Raw genomic sequence first — 15,219 nt, 5'->3', positions numbered from 1 at the left:
TTTTTCCACCCAACAAAGCCCAGCTTCCCACTTGAGTATCTTATTAAAAGTTGGCTCTGCCTCTTGTTCACCTTCAGAGGCTAAATGCTAATGACCTGCTGCTGCCAAGCCCTGCTTTAGGGATTATCACGCCCACCAAAGGTGCCAGAGTGTGAGCCGCTCAGTGTGGGCTCTACACAAGGCTCGGGTGGTTTTCTGTCGTCTGCAACTGTCTGCACCCTCGGTCTTGAGTTTCCATTCAGCGGCCAAACACACAGCTTTTATTCTCTTTCCTCCCTCCCTCCCTCCTTCTCTGCCTCCCTCCTTCCCTCCCTCCTTCTCTGCCTCCCTCCTTCCCTCCTTTTCCTCCTTTCTTCTTCATTTGTTAAGCAGTGGTGGTTCTGATTCAACTTCTGCTAGCCTGTCTTCTGAGCATCGAGACAAAGTCCAGCATGAATCAGACTCTGAGTCTTGCCTTGTGTTGGTGAGGCTATAATAATTGGTGGCAGTTTGTTTTTAAATCCTCACCTGAGGACATGTTTTTCATCTCTGAGAGAGAGAGAGAGAGAGAGAGAAAGAGAAAGAGAAACATCGATGTGAAAAGGACACATCAAGTGGCTGCCACCCGCACGACCAACCAGGGCCGGGGACAAACTGCAACCGAGGTACATGCCCTTAGCGGGAACCGAACCCGGGTCTCTCTGGACCGCAGGCCGACGCTCTAACCTCTGAACCAAACCGGCCAGGGCAGTGGCTTTTATTTTTTTGAGTGTTCACTATATGCTTGGCAGCTGAGAGCTTTTACGTGTGACTCAGTTCCTCAGAGCCCATTTTACAGACGAGGAGCGCATGAGAGAGAGCTTTTGCCCAAGATCATAAGTAGCAAACCCAGTTGGGCTGAACCCTTAAAGATGATGTGTATTACCACCCCGATGTCACGCTCCTTGTTATACTTTCTCATCTGACATGTGTGCCCCTCCTCGAAGCTTTAATAAAGCCATGATGTTGGAAGTTTTGTTTAATTTTTCAAAGTTTTGGATATTAGGAATAAAGACCAGATTTTCTGAATGTACTCAAGTAGAGAATAACTGTTTACGTTGTTAAAATAGTGGCATTTACTACGCTCCTGATGAAGAGCTGCTTGTAGGCCCTGGGTGGGGGGGGCGGCAGAGCAGGAGGACAGGGCTCTCTTGAAGCCGCGTCCTCTGCAGGAGCTTTAACAGGATGGCACAGCTCTCACTGTGGGTAGGGTGCTTGCTGGTCAAGTGTAAGGTCACTAGATCGAACATACACGCACTACCCTAAGCTGATAGGTTAGGAAGTTGCTGACAGTCATTTTATCGCAACAGTATTTTTTTCTGACATATCTCCTTGGGCAAGGAAAACAAAAGAAAAAAATAAACACATGGGACTACATGAAACTGAAAAGTTTTTGCACCGCAAAAGAAACTATCAACAAAATGAAAAGACAACCCACTGAATGGGAGGCCGTATTCACCAATGATAAGGGTTTACTATCCAAAACTTGTAAAGAACTCATACAACTAAACACCCAAAGGAAAAAAAGCAAACAATTCAATTAAAAAATGGGCAGACACTTCTGCCCATATGTTCTCTTTGGAGAAGTGAATGACACTTCTCCAATGAGGACATATAGATGGCCAGTAGACATATAAAAAGATGCTCAACATCACTGATGATCAGAGAAATGCAAATTAAAACACAATTAGATATCACCTCACACCTGTCAGAATGGCTACCATGAATAAATCAACAAACAACAAGTGTTTGGCAAAGATGTGGAGGAAAGGGAACCCTGTGCACTGTGGTGGAATGCAGACCGGTGTAGCCACTGTGGAAAACAGTATGGAGTTTCCTGAAAAGATTAAAACTGGAACTGCCTTGTGATACTGTGATTCCACTTCTGGGAATCTGTCTGAAGAAACTTGGAACACTGATTGAAAGAACATAGGGACCCCTGCGTTCATTGCAGCATTATTTACAATACCCAAGATTTGGAAGCAGCCTAAGTGCCCATCAGTAGATGAGTGGATAAAAAAGCTGTGGTACATTTACACAATGGAGTACTATTCAGCCACAAAAAAAGAAGGAAATCTTACCTTTTGCAACAGCATGGATGGACCTGTGGAGTATTGTGCTAAGTGAAATAAGCCAGAGGGAGACGAGTACCATATGACTTCACTCATATGTGGAATCTAATGAACAAAATAAACTAACAAACAAGATAGAAACGGACTCATAGATTGAGAACAGACTGACACCTGGGAGAGGGGAGAGAGGTTGAGGGTGAAAAAGGTGAAGGGACTAAACAAAAATACAGCATCTTGTAGACACAGACACCAGTGGTGTTACCAGAGGGAAAGGGGGAGGGGTTAGAAGAAGGTAAATGGGGAGATGAATGGTGACTGAGGGAGACTTGGGGTGGTGGACACACAGTGCAATATACAGATGATGTGTTACAGAATCATACACCTGACACCTATATAATTTTATCAACCAATGTCACCCCAATAAATTCAATAAATATTAAAAAAGAAAGAGGAAGAAACAGCCTTTAAAACAAAAACACAGCTAACTCAGTACACTGACCATTTGGTTCTCCTTTAAGTAGCAATTTATGTAGCAAACTCGGGTTATAAACTCTATGTCCCAAGTCAAATAGTTAAATAAATTTTTGACTAAAATTCTATGTCAAGAACATATTATTAGATAAATGATAGTACATGTTAAAGAGTTCATCAGAGTGATTTGTAGATACCAAAATAACTATGCCTTGATAGTTATTCTTTCTTAATTTATATTTCCTCTCTCTAAACCTAGCCTGCAGATTTTTTTCTAGTGGAATATAGTATAGGGTAGTATACATAGTATGTATTTCATGGAGAGAGTATGGAATGTAGTATGCGGTATAGAGTATTTTACTTAAACCTCCCTTTCTAATTCATTATTGAAGAACCCTTGTTATTCCACAGGATACGCCCACAGAACTTACAGTTTCCCAGTTTTAGAACACAGTTGTAGGTACATCTGTGTGTACTCGTGTGTTGTGGATGAGGTGTTGGTTATTCTTTCAAGGCCAAATTCACTGTTTAGTAAATGAATTTTAGCATCTCTTTAGTGCATAGTGGGACATTCTAGACTGAGTGCTACTGTCATTTAAGTCCGTTGTTTTTCTTGTCTTCAGACAGATGTATTTTTGAACCTTTTAAATCGGTTCCTATTTTGGCCTAAGACTATATCAGAAAACATTTTTGAAGTCCGTTACCATCGTCTGTGTAATTAAAGTGATATGGCACATTCTCCCATCACAGTCTTAGCTAAAATACCCACATGTCTTCAATAATCAACTCTATTATATGTGGAGTTGAGACATTTTTTAAAGCTTCACTTTGCCTTTATAAATATTTAATCAAATAATATCCACAGGAACCTACCAGTTTATCCTGTGGATGGTCACACACAAAACACCCAACAGGGGTGTCATTCAAGGTCCTAGCAGGAGACAGGTAGCACCCTCGCACGGGATAAATGGGAGTTGAAGAAAGGCACTATTTATGCATTTGTGGCAACAGGATGAAACCAGCAAGGTCAGGAAAGCAGCCCTGGAAAAGTAAGTGAGAATTTACTCCTACCCGAAGGTGCAAGGAGAGAGCAGTTACCAGAATCTTAGGGAGAGCTGGGCCACGAAGGTGAGTTTCCTGGAGAAGGGGAGCCACTGCCAACGTGTGGCCTGGAAGGGGGAGAGCGGAGGGGATGATGCCCTGAACTCCCTCGGTCATCCTCCTGTCTCTTGTGCATGTCTCCCATTGGTTGGACCCAGCCAGAAACCAAGGGACAAGGCAGCCCATTGGGTGCAGTCCAAGAGGTCTGCCTCCTGGGCCTGAGCCAGGGGACAGCGGTGGAGGGCAGACCTGGAGGGGCGGACAGAGAGCACAGCACAGGTGGTGCAGAAGAGAGCAAACTGAATGCTGCATTTCTCCACTGCTCCCACCTCCCGGAAATGCTCACTCAGGGAGAAGTGATGATACATACCGGAGTTCCTTGTCTGTCTGGGAAAACGAATCAGATACTGGAGTTCCTTGTCTGTCTGGGAAAACGAATCAGAAACTTCTGGCTAAGGTGACCAACTCTTCCCTTTCCTGCTTCTTATGCTCATGTTCATCTCATGCCCATGTGTTCTAGAAAGGAGAGCGCAGCTCTTAGGTGACGTAAGAACACCACAGACGCCTAGAAGTTAGAGTGTTGTTTGGAAAACACCTTGAAATAATGATACATTGAATTGAACCCCATCAATTACAATGATTTTATAGCTAAAAGCACGGGTGTTTGATTAAGCAGTGTAAAATGTTAAGCACGGGTCTCTGTCCTTATATAATCAGCAATTTCTTATTTTATTTGTTGGTGTTTTGTTCATCTTATGTGTAAGAATGGTGACTGCTGATGTTTTAGGTGAAATACGTGAGAGAACCGGGAATTTGGAAAGGACTCTTATCGTTTTATTTTCTCAGCAGGACACAATATTCTGCAGGAGAGTAGTTGGAGAGCTCCCAGAATAGAGGAAAACGTCATTTCCTGACCCAAATTCTAACCAGAGAGGCAGGACAAAACAAAATCTCTCCCCCGCCCCCCACCCACACTCAAACATGCATGGAATTCATCAAAGCGTGTACAGAGAAACCCTAACTAACTGATCCCTCAATGAAACGTGTTACAGCCGTCAAACACAGGTCAATTTATGTTGATAGCAAGGATTTCATCTTAAAAAGCACCGTCGAAGAAAGTCTGGATTGCAGGATTGGATATGGAGTCCACCTTCCTAACAGGTCACATCTCCTGCCTGTAATCATCATTGACCTTCCAAGTAATGCTCCTGAAACCCTCCAACTCCCAAATCAGCCACAGAAACCACATCAGACTACGTGTATCAACATACAGAGCTGGCGTACAGTAGTGCTTGCCACGTGTCTGCAGTTTGAACCCCTATAAATACAGACTGCAGCCCAGAGGTAATCTGAGCAGTCTCAGGGTAGAAAAAATACAAATATTACATGGGGGAGGGGGTGGTAACTGGAAGGGGTACATGGAGAGGTTCTGGGTGCTAGCAGGAGATAGGTGGAGAACATGTGGGGCTCTGGCCACACTGTTCCATTTGTATGAAGGTAAAATGGGCATGCTCCATTTGTGCAAACCAACAGGCTATACAGTTGTGATATGTGGTTTTCTTTGCACATGTTACGCTTCAGTCCAAAGTTTTATAGAATGTGGCAAAAGTAGGTTTATAGTTGTTCATATGCAAATAATACCGTAATTAATAAATAATAATGCAAGAATAAATTCTGTGTTTGGGTTGCTCACAACCGTAAACGTCCTTTTGCCCCACCTTGTATAATCTACACATGTATGTGTGTGTGTGTGTGTGTACACACTAATCACTAATCCTGGTACTTACTTATAACGTAGGATGTGGCTACCCTCTTGTCCAGATAGTTTTGGTTTCTCTCCTGGATATAGGAGACAGCAGTGTGAACAGCTCAGAAGTAAATGCATAGACGTTAAAAAAAGATAAATGTTCATGAGTGTTAGGGTTTAATAGTCCAGTGCATTTAGATTAATAGCCCTGAAAACAGAGTTCAGTGATTGAGAGTCTTACTGGTGACTTTATACCTCAAAAGCAATTAAATTATGTAATGTATACTGTTGCTAAGGCTGGGGAAGTTTTAGAAACCATTCACCAAAATCAGTTAAACAAGTCACTGCTCAAAGGTGAACGTATTGTAAAATTGTGTTATGCAATGATGAAAAACAGATATAATTGAACTGCCCTTGAGGGAGGTTCTTTTGGTTAGGCTTTGTTTAATTAGGAATTCCATTTAAATAAGTCACTACATTTCCAAGTCTTTCCATATGACCAAAGTTTAACTGCTATGTGAGGTCATCTACAAAGTAGATTGTGACTGTAAAGAAACATTACCCATTAATGGCTACACAAATGCGGAAATAGTTTGGTGTGATCAGAACCAGGTAGGCTAAAACAGTAGACTGTCGTCTGATTTAATCCCCACACTTTACAGTGCAGGACATTTCGGCTCAGAGAGGTTGAACTGACTTCCCAAAGGTACATCGCTAACTTACGGTTAATTTGCAACCAGAGCTGAAGTATCTCCATTTGCTGATCTGTCCACCTTCACTCAGCCCAGATCTCCAAGGAGAGGTGTGGGAATCAAGCTAACTTGGGTTTGCATTGGTTTACCGTTTGGATTTGCTAGTTGGGTGTGACCCTGGGCCCCAGTGACAGTTCTCTCCTGTGAAAAATATTGCCTGGGCCTTAATTCAGAGGTTCAGGCACTAAGGTGCTGCGTGGCAAGTATCCTGGGAAAACAACTTTCTAAAACTGAACTGAGGCCGGTGCCTGACTGGAAGGTTCCTTGGCCTCTCCCTTACAAAGGAGATGGAGAAGAGGGAGAGCCTCCATGGGAGAGGGCGAGACCTTCCCGGGAAGGGCGGGGGGGGGGGAGGGGGGGGCTGGCCTTTCAGCCTCTGGGCCTGAATGCGTAGTGGAATTGTGCTTTCCCCCTGCTTATAGGAGTGCCCTTCACCTGTGGGACCTGTAGGGATGATGGGTGTGGCATTTAGATGTCATCTCTTTTTTTAATGGCAAGTCTAAACACACTGAGTGTGTCTGTACCCCCAAATGTCATTGAATCCTGGAGCCTAATTATGGGCTTTAGTTAATGCTGTTTGCACCTGTGTGTAAACACCAGCCATCCATGGAGATAGTATAGGACTCACCTCAAAAGGTTATTATGTGAATGAAAAGAGATAATGTATAAAAGTGGGTGGTAAGATGCTTGGCACACATTACAGAAGTTGTGCACAATGATTGTTATTCAACTACAACACGACAATGGACTTGACATTGATGTCCAGGAGCCTTGACCATTGTCTGGGTTAGACAGGTTTCTCTTTATAGAGTGTGTTACCTAAAAATAATGGCTTTAGTGAAAGCACTAGGCAACAGAAAACAGTTGATAAAGTACTTATGATTTAGGAATTGGACCTAGTTGGGACTCCTGGAGTATTGTTTTGTGGAGAGACAAATACATAGTTGAATCTTACTTTTTTCCACCCTGGTCTTTGGATCAGAAATCCTAAGACCTAGCTCCTGCTCCACTACTTCATAAAAAAGTGTCAGTGAGCAAATGATCAGACCACTTGGAGCCTCGGTTTCCTCATCGTGAAAACGAGGTTGATGATGATACCTACTCCTGGGGTGGTTGCGGAGCTCAAGTGGGAGAAAGTAAGTGCACACGAAGAGGCAAAAAAAATGTAGTTGGAGGTGGACTGAAGAGTGGAAACCTTAAGGAGCTTGTTTACCTCTTTTCCAGGTTTCACCTCGCTGCTACCAAAGGACACTTGGAATGCCTCAGGGTCATGATTGCGCACGGTGTGGATGTGACAGCCCAAGACACCGCCGGTATGTGGTCTTGCTCTCTTAGGTCAACAGGCCAGCGCAGAGTAGGTGTCACAGAGGTGATTCACCTTGATCACCTCCAGTGACTCGGCTCTGACGTGGTTTCATCATTTGTGACTTTACAGGTGTGTTTATCTTAGATGTGGTTACTTAAGTAGACACTGCATGCTTCTTATCCCCCATTTAAGAAATACTATTTTCCAAAATTACATGTAGGGACCAAGCAGTGTTCCCTACTGTTTGTTTTTATGACTCGTGGTAGGAGGTGACAAATGGAATGAGTTGTTTGGAAGCTCATTTCGTCCACTGAGGTGAGCGCTGTGGGCAGAGGCCGCGACCTCGTCTGAACCGGCGTGCGTGGGCCTCACCCTTACTGGTCTCTGGCCCGCGTCACCTGGGAACTTGGAAGAAAGGTAGAGGGTGAGGCAGGAGAGCAGGAATGGAGGGAAATGAAGGGATAAACAGTACACCCCTATGTGTGTGTATATATATATATACACACACACACACATATATGTATACACACACACACACACACCCCAGGCTCTAGCTCTGAAATTCAGACTCCATTGTCTGGAGGTTGCCAGCCAACTGGTATGATTTTTAAGTTCCCCAGGTGATTCTAATTGACAAATGATGAACAAAGCAAATGCAGGGGAAAGCGTCTTTCACGAGCACTGTTCTACTGGAAAGAGCCCCTGGGATTCAGCCCCGGGGGCCACACCAGAGGATCAAAGCTACTGTGTGTTTCTCTGTTGTACTTGAAAAGCTTTGCCTTCAAATAAGGCTTTTGTTAGTTTTGACTAGAACATAAAATCAGTCTAACTCTATAGTTTTTCATTAATCCATAGTAGATCCCTTTCTTCCCCCCCAAAATACTGGCCTCTTCTGAATAGTGGGGGGGGGGGGGTCAGTCAGGAATTACGAGAGCTATTACTCAAAATATGGTTGGAAAACTGTTTCAGACTTGTTTTTGAAAAGTCTGTGGTGCTTTTTTGTTGTTGTTCATTTAAATATCCTCAGTGGTTGGGAATCTTTATTCTTTTTGAATAAGTGTGTTTTTTTAGGATGGGCCAAGAGCTGCTTGAAGTCAAGTCAGGTAAATGCGCAGGGTGTGGTTGAAGTAACCGAACGGGCCCCTGAGCAGAGCCGCCAAAAGCTCCCAAAACCGTCCAAGAATTGGCAAACCCAGGAGAGGAACAAATGGGTCCCTTCAGTGACCACCTGGAGGGAAATACTAGTGTGTGTTGTTCTCAGTGAAGTCATCTTTTTTTTTTTTTTTTTATCCTCACCCGAGGACATAGAGAGAGAGAGAGAGAGAGAAACATCCACGTGAAAGGGACACATCGAGTGGCCGCCACCCGCACGACCAACCAGGGCCGGGGACAAACTGCAACCGAGGTACATGCCCTTAGCAGGAACTGAACCCGGGTCTCTCTGGTCTGGACCACAGGCCGACGCTCTAACTGCTGAGCCAAACCGGCGAGGGCTTCCCTATCTTTTTATTACAGGGAAACTACGTTTCTCTGATTTGTGCTCATTGTAGAAAATTTGGGAGATACGGAAAACTAGAAAGAAGATGACCATCACCTCTACTGCTACCAAGAAGAAACACATCTTATTGTTTCTTCCAGATATTTCCTGGCACATTTTTGCACAGCTGAAATCACATTATACAATAAACTCAGCATCCTGCCCCCCACTCCCTTAAAAAAAATATTTTACCAGTTTTATTTCCTTGATTCAAAGCCCTCGAGAAGCATAGGGTTTCGTTTGTAAGTTTGGGTCGAGTCTGTATCTGCCACCAGAGCCCTGCCCCAGTCCGAGAGCATGCTCGCCCGCGCACCTCACACTTCCTGCCCCCTTGGGGGACGCGGCCCTCCACGGAGCCACACTGGAGGGGACACGGCACACCCATCCCGGATGACTCTCTGGGCCGGTCCCTGGGAACTGCCAGCGTCCATTGTTTTTCATACCCAGTGAAATTGGTGGGCTTCGTGGCATCTGTGGCCCCAGGACATTGCCCGGACGTTCCCCGAGTAGAGATTGTCTCCGAGCTGCCGATCACTTCCTTGTCGCCCAGCATTTTTAGCAGTGACTTCCGCACTTTGGTCCTGGGCTCATTGTTTTACTTTAGTCTGAAGGAGGCACTGACTTATCATGGCTCCTTGAGGGCATGCAGACAGCACAAGAACAAAAGAAGGAAGGGCTGTGGGCAAACGTGCGTGGACGTCTGCTGTGTTATCTAGAGCAGCAAACAAGACGAATGTGACGGTGTTTACTGCCCATGCCCCATCCTTCCTGTGGGCCGCGATGCCTGCCCCATCTGTCCCTCGGGAAAGCTTATCAGAGTCCGAGAGAAGGACAAGGACATTAGTCACTGTGCCTTCAGTGTCCATCATTAATCCGAAACATTTTTTTATGGTGGTTAAAGTATAAATTAAATGGCTCAGCTCTTCTAGGAGTTGTCTTTTCAGTAAACCTGCCTTCCGTGTTGCAGTATTGTCACGGAGACACAGGCGTCTTTCATCCCAACACCCACTGAGAACTGCTAACAGAAATCTGTTACCATAAATCACAGTGTCCTGTAGAGTCTGAAAAAGCCTGCCTTCTCGAGAGATCACACTGACCCTTTTCTGACCACCCCATAGACTTTGTGAATAAAAAGAATAAAAAGGTACATTTTCCTACTTTTTCACCTGCTTGCTGGACTGAAATTGGAGAAGCAAAGGGTTTTTAGCATCCGTTTTTTTCTTTTTAACAACCATCCTTCCACGTGAAATGCTTAGAAGTCTGACGGGAGAATTTTTATAGATGTTTTGCAAACAATCTTCAGGCCTTGGGTATGGTTACACTGCAGCATCAACAATCGGATCGTCTCGATGGCCTGTGAGGCTCGGGAGGTGGCGTGTGGGCATCTCGGGGTGCCCGGCACTCGGCGAGGGCTCACTGCTGTCGGCTCCCACGTTGACAGGGTTACTGCTGCTGCACCCAGGTCCCCTTCGTTCTCTTTTACACGGGAGGCTTTTTAAAAGGTTTCACAGCTTCACAGAAAAGTGATTGACAAGCACCAAGGCAGCTGCTGTCATTGTACAGATCAGAAAAACAAAACCGAAAGACTTGCAGAAGCTCATGACGTATGTTTTCGGTTTAGGGGATTTTCCCCCATTTTTGTTTGTTTTCATAATCCTCACCTGAGGATATTTTTTCATTGATTTATATATTTTTTAGTTTGTTTGTTTTTTTAGAGAGAGAGGGAGGGAGGGAGGGATAGAGAAAGAGAGAGAGAGAAACATAGATGTGAGAGAGGCACATTGATTGGTTGCCTCCTGCACAACCCCGCCCGGGACCAGGATCAAATCTGAAACCCAAGTACGTGCCCTTGACTGGGAAACGAATCTGCAGTCCTTCAGTGTGTGGGCCACTTGGGCAGGCACTCTAACCACTGAGCCACACCAACCAGGGTTCCCCTGTTTCTTAATGGTTTGTTTTCCAAGTAGCATCACAGGCTACAGTATCCGCTGGGAAAGTTGGCTCCAGGCTCCTGCACTCTCTCTGACCTGGGCCTGCGTTACTCGTCCAGCATCTTTCATTGCTTTGTCTGCTGCTGTTCTTCATGGATGTAAGAAGTGGCATTTCTGTCTGTTTCTTTAGAAAGCACTTCTCCCAGACAAACGTGGGCTTTTCGTGGGGACGGGGAGTGGGCACCTGGAGTGTGAGATAGGATTAAACAGAAGTATTAAGGGAAGATTAAAGAAGACCAAAGCATCTTCTGTTTGTTACAGTGTTTCTCTGAGGCGTTAGTTTTCAGACTCCCTTTATGAGTGGGAGTGTGTACATTTGACACAACGTGACAGGGTGGCGTAAACAAGATAGAATGTTCTCTCTTAGTTGAAAGTCCCAAATTGGTGTGGCAGCTCAGCGCCATGCTGCTGTTGCTCCACCATCCAGGGTGTTACCGCGGTCCCAGTAGCCCAGGATGGCTCCCCCCGAGTCTGTAACCCAGCAGCAAGCAGTCAGGGGAAAGGCAAACACAGCCCCAAAAAAGCTGCACTGAGATCTCACTGGACTGAAGCGTGATCTGGGACCACACCTGGCTTTATAGGAAGCTGAAAATTTGGGACAGTAATTGGTCCATTGAAAATGTAGAAAGTTGAGCCTGGCAGGTGTGGCTCAGTGCATTAGCATCATCCCCTGGACAGAGAGGTCCCAGTTTGATTCCCAGTCAGGGCACAGGCCTGAGTTGCAGGCTTGATCCCTTGTAGGGGGCATGCAGGAGGCAGTCGATGGATGTATCTCTCTCACATCGATGTTTCCCTCTTTCTCAAAAAAATCATTTAAAAAAACCCATTTTTAATTTTTTTTTAATGTAGAAAGTTGCCCTAGCCAGGTAGCTCAGCTGGTTAGTGTTGTGCTGATATACCAAGGTTGCGGGTTCAATCTCCCATCGGGTACATATAAGATTCAACCAATGAATGCATAAATAAGTGGAACAACAAATCTCTCTCTTTCAAAAATAATAAAAATCAATTAAAATATATAGGATGTTTTGCTGTAGAAGGAGGTAGAAACAGAGGTTGAAGGATGACATGCAGTTTCTGTCATACCCCTGTATCTTACATTTTCTCTGGTCCCTTTGCACACTTGACATTCACAATACAGCTGCTTTTCTCGTAGGAGAAGGGAGCCAGGAGAGAGCGGTGAGGTGTGGAAATACCACACTGCAGAGAACCTCACACGGGGGAAAGCTTGAGAACCCTGACTCTTCCCTCGGGTCTCCAGGGGCTAGTTTAGCGCTTGTTTTGATTTCTGGGTGGCCTTTCATGACTTTAGACCCCCAGTCCTTCTCAAACTTGATACCATGTGAAGACAGGAAAGGTAATATTCATCTTGAAACTCAGGCACTTTGGAGGATGGGTCATTTGAAATGTGACTGCAAATTATAGCCAAAAGTGTATTTCATACTTTAATTTGGAATGAAGGAAAACCAAAAACGAGCATATGATATGGTGCTTTGCTTGCTATTAACATGTATGGGAGGTCAGAAGGGCCAGACACGTGTCAGTATAGCCTGGCCATGGAAGTATTTCAGATGATACACATGCAAAAATCTTTTGATTCTATATAAACCACCATGCAAATCTGCACAAGGAAGACTGCGATCATTTTATAACTCATTTAATAATGAGAAGTGTTATTATAAAGACATCTTTTATATTCTGATCTTCTTCTGGGAATGTAAGAGGGTGGATGAACTTGTGGTTTAGTAATTAAAATTTGAAGTTATTTGAGTATTTCTAAGAATAATGTCTAAATATATTTGAAATTGTCAATCAGAACCAAATAAATGTATACTTACATTGTTTAAACGTGTTCAGCATCCTAAAACTCCATTTTTTCTTTATTGACTTATTTTAGAGAGAGAGAGAGAGAGGAAGAAAGAGGGAGAGAGACATAGAAACATCGATTGGCCGCCTCCTGCATGCTCCCCACTGCGGATCAGGCCCACAACCTGGTCATGTGCTCTGACCAGGAATTGAACCGGTGACCTCTTGGTGCAGGGGTTGATGCTCAACCACTGAGCCACACTGGCCGGGCTAAAACTCTAATTTTTAAGAAAATATTTTAAACCTTCTTATCTAGCTAAATATTATTTACTTCTTTTTATTTTTCTAAATGTTTGTGTGTTACGATCCGAAACTATCATTTCTCAGACTTTGGCTTTTTGCTGTGTGTTAGCCGTACCTTTGCATGCTGTGATTTCATTAGCTTTCAATTTTTCACATGCGCTTGAAGAGGGTGTCCCATTGATAATTCCTCTGTTATATTAGTTAGTTCTTTTTTCTCCAGTGCTCTTAAAGAATCGAATAAATGGTTATTGTCTGAGGTAGTTTGGGGGAAAGTATTCCCTGGCTGGAAGGGCTGAGCCATTCTTCTTAGTCTCTTTCAGTCATAAGATTCTTAAACCACCTGGAATGGCCCATAACTCTTGCCTTGTAAGTTACACTGGTCTTTTTACTTACAGGCCAAGTCCTGCCGTAACGTGCTTGAATTAGGATCGCCCTGTTATTTGCCTGTGGGGAAATTGCTTCCTGATATTCCAGACAGACCCACAGCCGAATGGGCCAGATGTGGGCCCTGTCTCCCTGCAGTGAGGCTGTCACTCATGGAATATATTCGCTCCAGAAAATCGTGCGTTTCGGAAGAGAATGTTGTTTTAACATTAGCAGTGAGAGGCATCTCCCTTCGGATATTGTCCAGGGAATGATGCATCGTTCGAATTTTGAGACCATTTGAAGTGAGAAAACTTGGATGCTCCTGGTTAGGGAAATCTGTCCCAGGGCCTGAGAGGGAAAGAATGTTGTTCTGGGCAAGGACAGCGCTCATTCCCAGGTAGGATGGCCAGAACACGGGGCGTTAAACGAAAGCCTGTTGTCTGTTTATGATCAATCCGCCTATCGTCCTGTCTTTGGGGGGCTGTGCCTTCCTGCGGTGGGTGCTGTTTATGTAAAACAGCTGTCCACGGCACAGACAAAGGCAAACGCGCATACACGACTTAGCCGGTCTTCTGCCCACAGGCGGGATGGGTGGCAAAAGTTCATCTGGGAAGCATTTGTTTAAAATGCAGAGTGTGCTTGTCCTTAGAAACACTGGTGCAGAGGATGGTTCAGAGCCAGGCTAGCCCACCAAAGCCTGTGTAACACATCATGTCACTGAACTCACACCGTGACGTGTGATACATCCTAGAGGGGGCCTCATGCAGTGACAGGAGGAAGGGGAAGGGAAGGTCTTTGCCTTCCTACTTCCAAGGGTCTCATTACCCTCATTTCCTAATCTCCCTCCTCATCCGCCTGGGAGGGGATGAATGATTCCTGCCTCTCAGTGTCCCGCCCCCAGGAAACGACTCCCCCTCCGCAAACCCTTAACATGGCTCAGTTCAGCTCAGATCAGCAAAACAAGGAATCCGATCTTCTGACCTTACACATGCTTTTGTCGCTCATTGTGGTCTTAAACCCTCTAATTTTTAAATATGGTATTTCCTAGACATATGATTCTCTAATAATTAGTGGGTTTCCAGTCAGTGTTACAGACTGAAGACTAATGCAGAAAGGAGAAATGATGTTTAGAGACTGGACCATAATGTGAAAGAAATTGTTTTTCGCCCTGGCCGGTTTTTCTCAGCAGTTAGAGGGTCAGCCTGCGAACCGGAGAGTCCCGGGTTCGGTTCCTGCTAAGGGCACGTACCTTGGTTGCAGTTTGTCCCTGGCCCCGGTTGGGGTCTTGTGGGTGGCAGCCAGTTGATGTGTCTCTCTCACATCGATGTTTCTCTCTCTCTTCCTCCCTCTTTTCCTCCCACTTTGTCTGAAGATGAATGCAAGAATGTCCTCGGGTGAGGATAAAAAAAAACAAGAAGAAAAAGAAATTATTCCTCTAAGCCAGTGATTCTCAACGAGGGGTGATTCCCCCTGCCCCACCCCAGGATAATTAGCATTGTCTGTCTAGAGACATTTTGATTGTCCCAACTGGGCATCTAGTGGGTAGAGGCAGAGGTGTTGCTTAATATCCTACAATGCATGAAACAGCCTCCTACAGCTTAAAATGTCAGTAGTACCCAGCCGGTGTGGCTCAGTGGCTGAGCATCGACCCATGCACCAAGAGGTCACCGGTTCCATTCCTTGTCAGGACACATGCCCAGGTTGTGGGCCTGATCCCCAGTGGGGGACATGCAGGAGGCGCCAATCAGTGTT

General features: G+C 44.9%; 1 protein-coding gene across 3 annotated transcripts in view; it reads left to right on the top strand.

Annotated features, from left to right (window-relative positions):
* The window catches only part of RAI14 (retinoic acid induced 14), a 120,902-nt gene that overhangs the window by 77,687 nt on the left and 27,996 nt on the right, over positions 1-15,219 (top strand). For all 3 annotated transcript variants that reach the window (XM_036280630.1, XM_036280631.1, XM_036280629.1), the window contains one exon: positions 7,386-7,474. In XM_036280630.1, coding sequence (XP_036136523.1) covers positions 7,386-7,474 — 89 coding nt within the window. The remainder of the gene's footprint in view (positions 1-7,385; positions 7,475-15,219) is intronic.

Source organism: Molossus molossus, unplaced genomic scaffold, assembly GCF_014108415.1.
Source record: "Molossus molossus isolate mMolMol1 unplaced genomic scaffold, mMolMol1.p scaffold_m16_p_3, whole genome shotgun sequence".
Lineage (NCBI taxonomy): Eukaryota > Metazoa > Chordata > Mammalia > Chiroptera > Molossidae > Molossus > Molossus molossus.
Note: the sequence above shows the minus strand (reverse complement) of the source record. Positions and strands in the feature narration are given on the sequence as shown.